Raw genomic sequence first — 12454 nt, 5'->3', positions numbered from 1 at the left:
TATTTTTTGTTTTCTATTGGTAAAACAGTTGGTTTCTCCCTTCTCTGTGAGAAGAAACTGTGCAACCATACTCATAAGAGGGTGTTTGACTGGTTGCTGCTTGTCCAAGCTTGGACAGAAGGCACTGTCCAGCACAGATAGGACATTACTCTTGTTCAGGACACACCTTCCCGCAGGACATTCTTATGTTTTTATTTAAATTTTGAATATTCCCTCCCCCCCCCGACCCTCTCCCTCCTCGTCCACTTGGTTTTTTTTTTAATACTGTCCCTCCCCTGGTGGTCGGAATGGAAAAGCTACATCTCGCGCGACGCGTGGAACACATCCGCACGTCATGTGGGATGCAGTCAAACGTGGAGTGATGCCCAACTCGTCTGTTATCAGTAAGAGCAGAAAAATCCCTCCACATTATAACGTGCAGATACATTCAATTTTTTTTTCTCCGTATATGGTTTCAGGGTTATATCTCATTCACTAGGAAAAAATATTGTGGTCTTTGGAGACCATATTTCATAAAATTACAGACCCGACAGTTTCTTTTATAGTCCGCACAAAACTGAGAAGGTAAAGAAGCAAATGCAGGAAAAGAAAATAATAATAATAATAATGATGATGTTAGGGAGAAACAAAAAAATGAAAAACAAGATGAACCTGCCTAGATTTAACTATGGATACAGCTATTGTACATTTGCGGGGATTCAAGCATGCTGGTGATTTTTTCCGGTGTAAACACCAACATGCGGACCTAATTATCTGGACCAAAATGCTATTACTAGCAAGAGTGTAAACACCTTGTGATCCATCTGGACCAAACACCAACAGGCTAGAAGCTTCTTGTAGCACTGGAGTTACCTTTTAATGCTGCCACAGGCTGACCTAATTATCTGTCAGCCACTGCAACTGGATGCGAGCACCTTTCACCCACCCATGCTCTTATATACGGAGTTAATCCATCGTATTAGGAATCTTTAACTGAGCGTTTTCAATCTCAATTTGAAGTTGTACTCCGTACCGAAGAGCATGTCTCGGACGTGTGTGATGGCACTTGCATAGGTGTGGCTGGCAACTTTTCGTTAACAAGCCCCAAGACGGCTAGCGTATACCTGTTGGAAAAGTCTGAGAATCAACTCGAAGTACACTACTGCTGCTAAGCAGTCTGGCTTAGGCAGCCTATCAATATCACAAAAAGTAGTAGGAAAAAGAAATCAAATAATGCAACCAAAAATAGTAGCAGCGTCTCTGCTCCCCCAAAAGGAACACTACTGATCTATGAAAGATTGGGGAACGACTAAAAGTAATTCTTTTGTTCTGTTACAAAGACAGGTTTGCCTTAGTTTGACAAATCAACGAGGTAATGCAAGAAAAGTTTGGGTATATGACATGGAAAATGTAAAACCCCCCAAAAAAAGGGTTTGGATTCGGGTCGGATCTGGACCCAACCCAGACCCAACGGAGGCACCGCCTCTCGTGCTTTCTAAAGACAGCCGGGTTTCAAATAGAAACCCCCTTTCCCCTCTCGCTCTCTCGTTTCTCTTTGTACACTCTCTCTCCCGACCGCCTCTCCCACTCCTTGCTTTTGCCGAGCAGCGTCGGCGACCTTCCTGACAACCTCCAGGTACACACCATTTTCTCTCTTCTTTTTCTCCTTTTCCTTCCGTCTCTCTCTCCCTCACTTCTCCGTTTGCGCAGGGAGGGGCTGAACCACCTCCCTATCTCCCTCAATCGCAAGGGAGGGGCAAAGCCCCCTCCTTGTTGCCTTAAATCGCAGGGCAGGGGCCCAGCCCCCTCCCGATGCCTCTGTTTGCAAGGGAGGGGTCGAGCCCTTCCATGCGTGCCATATTTGACGAGAGAGGGGTGGAGCCCTCGCACTGCGTCTCCATTTGGCAGGGGAGGGGTCGAGCCCACCCTATGCTCCTTGCGGCCAAGGGAGGGGTCAAACCCCCTCCCTGCACCATCTTTAGTAGGGGAGGGGCCCAACCGCCTCCCTGCACCCTCATTGTTCAGGGGAAGGGCTGCAACCCACCCTGCACCTTCCAACGACAAGGAAGGGGCAGAGCCCCCTTCCTGTACCCCCTGTATGCAAGGGAGGGGTTGGGCCCCTTCCCTACGTACCTTTGGAAGGGATGGGGCCAAGCCCCTCCCTGTGCACTCATTTTGCAGGGGAGGGGCCGAGCCCCTCTCTGCGCCTTCTAGTACCCCTGCCTTCGCTAATTTCGGCAGGCAGGGGTGAAGTCCCCTGCCTCCCCCTTTTTGATTGACGAGCAGGGGCCTTGCCCCTGACTTATTGCTCCTTCGGCAAGCAGGAGTGAAGCCCCCTGCATCCCTTGTTTTTGTTAAGAAGGGGCTTTACCCCTGCCTCTCTTCCACCTTGTTAGGCAGGGGCACAACCCCTGCCTACTCTCATTTTTGGAAGGCAGGAGAGCAGCTCCTGCCTCTGTCTGATTTTTCGGAAGACAGGAGCGCAACCCCTGCCTCTGCTTAAATTGTCGACAGGCAGGGGTGCAGCCCCTGCCTCCCTGTTGTTTGCTGACAGCAGGGGTTCGCAGCCACTGTCCCTACTTCTTTCGCGTTCAGCAGGTTCGCAGGGGCACGATGCCCCTGCCTCTGCTTCTTTCACGTCAGGACAGCGGCAACGCCCCTGTCGTCTCTACCTTTCTGATTGAGATAGCATGTTGACGTCTTGCTTTTGTAGATCGTACAATGCATCCTGCTCGCACCCCGCGACCCGACCCGTTAATCGCTTACACCCGCAGACGCCAACAAGCTCACAACTCCCCAAGGTAGGGAAAGATTGCACGGAGGACTTTGACAATTGAATTGAGTTCAATTAACTAAAAAGGATAATATATATATATATATATATATATATATATATATATATATATATATATATATATATACGAGTACGCATTTAACTCAAGGACGCGGTTTCGCGATCCGTGTTCTTTACTTTCTGTCATGTCTTTACTTTGCCATCGCGCTTTGCGCCCAAGCTCCTGCTTTTGCAAATGTTTCGTTATTGCCTTGCCATTGCAGATGACACTCAAGTTTTCGCTCATTACATGTTTTATGAAAGGCATCCTCGTGGAGGACGCAAGAGGCATTTACCACTCTCCCTCTTGCGACAAGAGTTGAGTCAGGAGCTTAACGATACATCATCATCTAAGGAGAGGGATCCCTAACAAGGATCTTGGCTTTTCGAGTGAGCAGCCTGCATAGTACACTTAAGATTTTAGGGAGTTGCGCAAAAGCATCAAAGACTGCCCAAATCAAAGTATTTGGAAGGATGTGATTGGTTGGTTTCGTTCGTCTATCCGACATATCTCGGGTAACCCCGAATTGGGGCTTGAGCAAACTTCTTAACGGAGGTTCTGTTGAGAAACCTCTATCCCACCTATCGAGACTGGTATCGAGTCATGCGAGGCATATAGATACCACGATAGTGGATGAGATTCTAGAAAATCACATGCCAAATGTTGGCACTGTTAAAATGTATATCCCAAAATCGTTGATGTAAATATAAATATATATACTTATATAAATAGAGATACATTTACATATAATTCATATATGTATATGTATCTCTATATATATAAATATATATTTATATATATTTTTCCCCTTTTTATTTTATGTTTACCCGATAAGGGTATAATTGTAATTTCCCCTCTTGCGCATATTCCATTTGGAATATGTTGTACTTTTCTTTTTTTTTATTTTTGTATTTTCTTTATTCTTTTTATTTTTATTTTTTCACTTTTCATAAAAGGTGCATTGGGGGGTCCCCCAATAGAGTCGTTGGGGGCTCCCCAACGACTCCTTTGGGAGCCCCCTTGCACCTCCTCTTTCTTGTATAAATAGAGGTGTTCCCCCTTTGTTTTTCTTAAGCTTGAGAGTCTCAAGCATTCGGTTCTTTCTATGAAATACATGCCATTGTGCATGTTTATTATTTTTATGCTTTTGCGTACTTTGTTCAAGTGTTGTGAGAGTGCCTTCGTGCACATCTTTTCTATTTTGTTTGTGCTCGTATGCGTATTGTCTTTTCATAGACAATTTTACATGGTATTAAAGCAAGGTTGACCATTGAAGATCTTGGGATTCTCTATTTTCGAGTGCCTCGAAAAATGTGCTTTCCGATCTTTGAAGTTTGAAGTGGTGGATCCTTCTCAAATATTTTAGAAGAATCTTGTGCAAAGTTGGTGTTGGAAAGATTGTGTTGGTATGCTTTTTTCTCTACCTCTTTACTCTCTAATGGGCGAAAAAGAGTCTCATTTTGCTCTTGGTTTCAAATTAAATGGGTCCAACTATCATGTTTGGGCCAGAAATATGGAGGCTCATATAAAAGGAAAAGGCCTATGGGGATATCTACTTGGCACAATTCCGGAACCGAAACCCAAGATTATCATAGTAAATGGAGGCGAAATCAAGATTCTTGAGGGAGAAGAAAGAACCAAAGCCCTTGAAGAATATTCCAAGAAACACGATGAATGGGAAATGAAGAATTTCAAGATTCTTTCATGGTTCTTTTCATCCATAGAAACCAAGATTAATGCCAACATTATTAAATTCAAAAAGGCATCGGAAGCTTGGCATTATCTTGAAAAAATATACACTTCAAGGGATCTCTCTCATAAGTATTACCTTCAAAAGAAGGCTATCTCCCTTACTCAAGGTGAAATGACGATTAGGAAATACTTTGCCGATCTTTCCTCTATTTGGGATGAGCTTGCAATGCTTGAACCAAAATGGAGTGGAGAGGCAATTGAGCTCCGTCACAAGCAACTTGAAGAAGATCGGTTCTTCAATTTTTTGAATGGGCTAAGCCCCGAATTTGAGCAAATAAGGTCATCTCTTCTCTCCGCTTTTTCTCCCCCTTCTCTTGAAGATGTTCTCACCAAATTAAGTGGTGAAGAGACTCGTATGAATTTATGTAAACAAGAACCAAATGTTCTTGTGGTTCCTTGTAATATTGAAGAAAATAGTGAGGTCAATGCCGTATCTCGACCCGGAAACAATGTAAGAACCTATCGTCCCCCTCATTTTAAATTTCAAAATCAAGGAGAAAATGGTGATCAAAGAGGAAGAAGGGACTATAGCAAAACTATTTGTCACTTTTGTAAAGAACCAGGGCATATCAAGCGCGTATGTCCCAAATGGAAGAGACTTCTTGCCATGGCTACTACTGGTGTACCACAGAAGGATGAGGCATCTTCGAGTGAGACTCTTTCTATAAATCAAATAGTGGAAGCTCTTCAACCTCTCCTCAAAGGATCTACTTCCGGTGCGGCCGTATCCACTTCTTCCTCTCCAGGTAAAATCTCTTGGCTTTTGGACTCCGGTGCATCCTTTCATATGTCCCCAAACATTTTTTCACTTTTCGATTATTCGAAAAATGGTTCTCCATCTTATGTCTCCACTGCAGATGGAACCTCTCTAGAAATTAAAGGAATAGGTAATTTTGAAACTCAAGAATTTTCTATTCCAAAAATCAGATTTATACCAAAACTTAAATCTCCTCTCTGTGTCTCAACTCACGGACCATGGTTGTGATATTAAATTCTCTTATGATAAATGCTTAATACAGGATTGCCAGTCCGGGAAATTGATTGGGGAAGGCTTTAGAAGAGGAGATTTATACTATATGGAATCTCTTCAAGTTCCAAAAGTTTTGTGTAATGTTGCCCGACATAAAGATATAAATGTGTGGCACAAAAGACTTGGTCATCCTAATATCACCAAGTTATCATATTTACATTTTGCAAAAGACCTATGTAAAAGCTCTTTTTCTTGTAATGACTGCATTCTCGGAAAAATGCGAAGCTTACCTTTTGAGCAAAGAACTATGTTCTCTTCTAAAACTTTTGAAATTGTTCATTCGGATGTTTGGGGACCTGCACTTGTTGTTTCAAAGGGAGGATTTTCTTATTACGTTATATTTGTGGATGATTTTTCCAGATATTCGTGGATATATTTTCTTAAGTTTAAACATGAAGTGTTTTCATGTTTTAAAAATTTTCATTCAATGATTAAGAATCATATCAACAGCAACATAAAGATATTTAGAAGTGACTCTAGAGGAGAATATCTCTCAATCAATTTAAGATATATCTTGAGGATCACAGAATTATTCACCAAAGGTCTTGTCCCAAAACACCTCAACAGAATGGGTTGGCTGAAAGAAAACATAGGCACATTATTGAGACCACTAGGACCCTTCTTATATCTCAAAATATTCCTAAAAACTTTTGGCCTGAAGTCGATCTTGCTTCTGTTTATTTGATAAATCGCTTACCATCTAGGATATTAGGAAAAATATCTCCCTTTGAGGTATTACATAAGCTTGAACCTGATTATAATAGGTTAAGAGTCTTTGGATGTAAGTGTTTTATACTTACAGATAAGAATGACAAGCTTTCTCCCAAGGCTATTCCTTGTGCCTTTCTTGGTTATTCCGAAACACAAAAAGGTTTTCGTTGTTATGACCTTAGAGATGATAAGTTATATGTCTCTAGAAATGTAACTTTTTTTGGAAAATGACAGTGGTTTTGAAAAAAATGTTTCTCAACAAGAAAATTTTGATTACTCCTTATTTGACTTATTATCTAGTAATGATGATATATCTAGTGATGATGAGGTATCATTAAACCATGATGAGGAAAATGATGCAGATATTGGTGAACATAACTTACTCAATGAACAAGAAAGTAGAGTCCCAAGTGAGCCTATAACCTACTCTCGTAGAAATCAAGACACCTTTAGAAGTGCTATTGGTCAATATAGTGAGCTTTCTCCTATTCTTGACCATAGAAGATCTGAAAGGAATAGAAGACCTCCAACTCGTTTTGTATCTTTTGAATCTTTTTCACCTCGATATAGGGCTTGTCTTAGTGCCATTCACTCTTATTTTGAACCAAGAAATTTTGAAGAAGCTAAAAAATGCATTGAATGACAAGAAGCCATGCAAAGTGAACTTAATGCTCTTAAAAAGGCAGAAACTTGGGATTTCCAAACTCTACCTACAAGAAAGAAAACTATAGGCTGTCGGTGGGTTTTTAAAGTTAAAACTAAGAGCGATGGCTCTCTAGAAAGGTATAAAGCTCGCTTAGTTGCAAAAGGGTATGGGCAAGAATATGAGATTGATTACGAAGAAACCTTTGCCCCTGTGGCTCGAATGGTTACCGTTAGGTGTCTTATTACTATTGCATCTATTAATAATTGAAACATTTTTCAAATGGATGTTAAAAATGTCTTTTTAAATGATGATCTTAACGAAGAAGTATATATGGATGCCCCACCAGACATGATAATTCCTAAAGATAAAGTTCTTCGTCTTCGTAAGGCTCTCTATGGTTTAAAGCAGGCTCCCAAAGCCTGGTATGATAGATTTACCAGTGTAATGTTAGAAAATGGTTTTTCTTCATGTTATACTGACACTGCTTTGTTTACTAGAAAATCAAATGCAGGGATTGTAATTTTGTTACTTTACGTTGATGACATGTTGATTACAGGTGATGATGTTCAAGGAGTCAAGGGCATTAAGTCAGTCTTGACTTCAAAATTTAAGATGTCAGACTTAGGTTTTCTGACATATTTTCTTGGAATTGAGGTTGCATATTCGCAACGTGGTTATTTTCTATCTCAATCTAAACTTGCCTGCGAGATTATTGACATGTCAGGTATTTCTGATGACAAAATATGCGAAACTCCTGAAGTTGTGGGAGCAAAAATGAAGATTGACGACGGTGTTCCTCTAATCGATCCTACTCCTTATAGGCAGTTGGTAGGTTCCCTAATGTATCTTAGCATTACTCGACCCGATTTGTCACATGGTATACACATCGCCAGTCAGTTTCAGCATGCTCCTACAATCATTCATATGAGTGATGTGCTTCGCATCATCAGATATTTGAAGGGAAAGGTAAATAAGAGAGTATTTTTATCCTCTTCCTCTGAATTGAAATTGCTTGCTTATACTGACTCAGATTGGGGAGGTGACCCTAGTAACCGTCATTCCACCACTGGTTTATGTGTTTTCTTAGGTGAGTCCCTAATCTCATGGCGATGTAAAAAGCAACAGAAGGTCTCCCTGTCATCCACTGAAGCCGAATATAGAGCCATGGCATCTACCACCATGAAAATTGTATGGATTCGAAGTCTTTTGGAAGATATGGGAGTGTTTATCAGCGAACCAACAAAGTTGTGCTGTGACAATAAAAGTGCAATTTATATTGCCAAGAATCACACCTTTCACGAGCGAACAAAGCATATAGAGATGGACTACCATTATGTCAGAGAAGAATACTTGAAGAAGGTCATTAATCTACCATACGTGACGTCTAAGTATCAGCTTGCTGACTTCTTCACCAAAGCTCTATGTTCGCCCAGATTTCATTTCCTTCTTGGCAAACTTGCGGTTATCACACCGTAAGTTTGAGGGGGGGGGGTGTTAAAATGTATATCCCAAAATCGTTGATGTAAATATAAATATATATACTTATATAAATAGAGATACATTTACATATAATTCATATATGTATATGTATCTCTATATATATAAATATATATATTTATATATATTTTTTCCCTTTTTATTTTATGTTTACCCGATAAGGGTATAATTGTAATTTCCCCTCTTGCGCATATTCCATTTGGAATATGTTGTACTTTTCTTTCTTTTTATTTTTGTATTTTCTTTATTCTTTTTATTTTTATTTTTTCACTTTTCATAAAAGGTGCATTGGGGGGTCCCCCAATAGAGTCGTTGGGGACCCCCAACGGTCACAAATGTGACCGTTGGGGGCTCCCCAACGACTCCTTTGGGAACCCCATTGCACCTCCTCTTTCTTGTATAAATAGGGGTGTTACCCCCTTGTTTTTCTTAAGCTTGAGAGTCTCAAGCATTCAGTTCTTTCTATGAAATACATGCCATTGTGCATGTTTATTATTTTTACGCTTTTGCGTACTTTGTTCAAGTGTTGTGAGAGTAACTTCGTGCACATCTTTTCTATTTTGTTTGTGCTCGTATGCGTATTGTCTTTTCATAGACAATTTTACAGGCACAAGCTGTTGGCTGTTTCAAAAGATAAAGAATGTTAAAAGTAAAGTTTGAGAAACATTACATCTTTGCGAAACTGTAATAAACTGAAAAAAAAAAATTTAAGTTAGGATTCGGGTCGGATCCGAACCCGACCCGACCCAGACCCAATTGAGGCACCGCCTCCCTCGAGCCTTCTTTAGAAAATAAGGCAGGAGGTTTCAAATACGAAACCCCCCCTCGATGTCTCTCTCCCTCACCGCCTCCCGACTCTCCCTCGCTCGTCTGCTGCCGCCACTTGCGACCCCCCCTCCGACGCCGCCGCTGCCACCGTCGGCGACTCCCCAGGTACGCTTCTTTTTCTTCTTCTCTCCTCTTTGTCTCCCTGACCCTCCTCTTCAAGGGTCGGTGAACCAGAGCCACCAATCGTGGTGGCTCTGGGTCTGCCAGGGAGGGAGGTGCTGCGCACCCCCCCCCCCTTTTTTTTCTTTTCTTCTCCCTTCGTCGACTGATAGGGGCAAAAGCCCCTGCCGTTTGGCCTGTCACGGCAGGGGAGGGGCCGAGCCCCTCCTACCTGCCTCCTGTTACGGTAGAGGAGGGGCTCGGCCCCCTCCTCTCTGCTCCCTCTGTCACGGCAGGGGAGGGGCCAAGCCCCTCCTACCTGCCTCTTGTTACGGCAGAGGAGGGGCTCGACACCCTCCTCTCTGCTCCCTCTGTCACGGCAGGGGAGGGGTCGAGCCCCTCCTCCCTGCCTCCTGTTACGGCAGAGGAGGGGCTCGCCCCCCTCCTCTCTGTTCCTTCTGTCACGGCAGGGGAGGGGCTGAGCTCCCCTCCCTGCTCTTTGTTTTAGCAGGGGAGGGGGGTCAAGACTCTCCCTGCTCCCTCTTCTCGGGCGGCAGGCAGGGGCTTTGCCCCCTGCTTGTTTACGTGCTCGACCGGCAGGGGCCAAGCCCCTGCCTCTTGGTGTATTCGACAGGTAGGGGCGAAGCCTCCTGCCTCCTCCCTTATGCTAACGGGTTGGGGCTTGGTCCCCTGTCTCTTTGCTCTTCTAGCAAGCAGGGCGACGCCTCGGCTTCCCTCGTGCCTTCATAAGGCAGGGGTGCAACCCTACCTCCCCGTTGTTTGCTGACAGCATGTCAGCAGGGGCTCGTGGCCTTGCCCCTGCTCTTTGCACTTATAACAGGTGCAGATGTGCACGATGCCCCTACCTCTGCTTCCCTTACGTCAGGACGACGGTAGTGCCCCTGACTTCCTATTTTGGTATTAGCTTGCTAAGATCGTTGCTTTTGTAGCTCGTACGACGGATCTCACTCGCGCTCCGCGACCCGAGCTGCCAATCGCGTACATCCGCGGACGACAGCAAGCTTGCAACTCTCAAAGGTAGGGGAAGATTGCATAGAAGACTTGGACAATTGAATTGAGTTCAATTAACTAAAAAGGACAATTAAATAAATATATATGCATATATATATATATATATATATATATATATATATATATATATATATATATATATATATATCATATATATTTATATGAGTACGCATTTAACTCAAGGACACAGTTTCGCGATCCTTGTCCTTTACTTTGCCGTCGTGCATCACGCAAAGGTTCTGCGTTGCACTCCTGCTTACGGTCTTTACTTTGCCGTTAAACGTTGTGTCGGGGGTTTGTGTTGCACTTCTGCTTACCGCCATTACTTTGTTGTCGCGCTTTGCGCCTAGGCTCTTGCCTTTGCATATGTGTTGGTATTGCCTTGCTGTTGCAGATGACGTGCGGGTTCATGATCTTGGCGTATGCCTTAAAGGCATCCTCGTGGAGGATGCAAGGGGCATTTACCCCTCTCCCTCTTGCGACAAGAGTTCAGTCGGGAGCGAGCGGCACATCCTCGTCTAAGGAGAGGGATACCTCGCAAGGATCCTGGCTCTTTGTGTGTGCAGTCCTGCAGATTCGACTTGAGATTTTAGGGAGCTGCGCAAAAGCATCAAAGACTGCTCCAAATCGAAGCATTTGGAAGGATGCGACTGGCTGGTTCTCCTCGCCTTTTTGACATATCTCGGGCGATCCCGAATTGGGAGTTCGAGCGAACTTCTTAGCGGGTGTTCTGTTGAGAAACTTGTATCCCGTCTATCGAGGCCGGTATCGAGTCATGCGAGACATATAGATACCCCGATAGCGGATGTGATTCGAGATAATCACATGCATAATGTTGGCACAAGGTACTGCTGTTTCAAAAGATAGAGTAAAGTTCATAAACTTTATATCTTTGTAAAACACTCCTGTTGGGGCTTCTATTGACGAGCTATACCCCCTTCATCCTAGAGTACTTGTAGTCGTGCACGACACGTCTAGTACTGCGATGATCGGATGAGATGGTCGTGCGACCTCGAATAACGCTAAATGCAAAATGTTGTAATTACATAAATGACCTCACATTCGCCTTCATAGGCAAGATGCTCGAGTGGTTTAAATACCACAACATAGAATGGGTCGTTAGTTAAGCAATCCCTAACATACCTATTCGCTTCTTTGTGTCTGTCAAGGGAGAGGACAGAGCGGTACAAACTCCAATGGACAGGTTGTTAACAACCACCCTACGGGCAACGATCCGGCCTCCCCAGTCATTGGAGTTAGGGAAAAAGGGCTACATTAGTTAGCTCAACACTTCTGCAGAAGTTGGATGCGTCCGTGGCACAACCTCCTTTGGGGAATCCTCTCTCGGCTAAAGCCGTCCCTTTGGAGCGAACTCAACTAGCTATTCGGGTTATTGAAAATACATAGAATAACAGACGCCCGAACTAGTCTCAGTTGGTTCTACGTTTTGCCTGCGCGTACCCGCAGGTTCGTAATTATCGAAACATAAGGTTTGTTCACACTGGTCGTTGAGTCGTGAGATTCGTCTGCACTACTGCTTCGCTTGCACTATGAATTCGCTTGCTTGCTCGATAGTTCAATATGCAACTCGTTGAACTGTGCACGCCTGTCAAGGCATTACTCTAGTTGGTTAAACTGCTTACGTAGTTCTTTGCGGAGTAATAAGGAGTTTCTCATACTAGTTAAATGCTTATAATAATAGCATTATACCAGTTGCTACATATTAGCATGTGACTTGCTTTATCCCTTGGTCGAACTGTTTGGTGCTTATTGTAGCGTAGCACTTGTTGGCTTGCATCTCTTATGATTGATGTGATTGCATACAGCTCGTAATCTACGAACTGGTGGCAACTAGGATTGATGTGGCCGCTTGTCTTATAAGCTGCTTACATATTCTGATATAACTGTTGCCGTATGATTGCTTATGAATGACTTGTGATGTAATGGTTTATGCCTTATCAATGGACTGAGCCATTTTATGGTAATTATATGTTTTACGAGCATTGTTACGAGTGCTTGTCTTATTCAATTGTTTTGTTTGGCCGA

At 43.2% G+C, this 12454-nt stretch overlaps 1 protein-coding gene across 1 annotated transcript in view; it reads right to left on the bottom strand.

The window, feature by feature from the left end:
* Nucleotides 1-491: 491 nt before the first annotated feature.
* LOC149822666 (uncharacterized) overlaps nt 492-12454 on the bottom strand; it is a 142134-nt gene continuing 130171 nt past the window's right edge. Inside the window, exon 27 of the mRNA XM_089980338.1 lies at nt 492-1103. Coding sequence (XP_089836464.1) covers nt 989-1103 — 115 coding nt within the window. The 3' untranslated portion in view covers nt 492-988. The remainder of the gene's footprint in view (nt 1104-12454) is intronic.

This window comes from Nuphar pumila, chromosome 11 (assembly GCF_984573655.1).
Source record: "Nuphar pumila chromosome 11, dmNupPumi1.hap1.1, whole genome shotgun sequence".
Taxonomy (NCBI): Eukaryota; Viridiplantae; Streptophyta; class Magnoliopsida; order Nymphaeales; family Nymphaeaceae; genus Nuphar; species Nuphar pumila.
The sequence above is the reverse complement of the archived record's forward strand: the minus strand, read 5'-3'. Positions and strand labels throughout refer to the sequence as shown.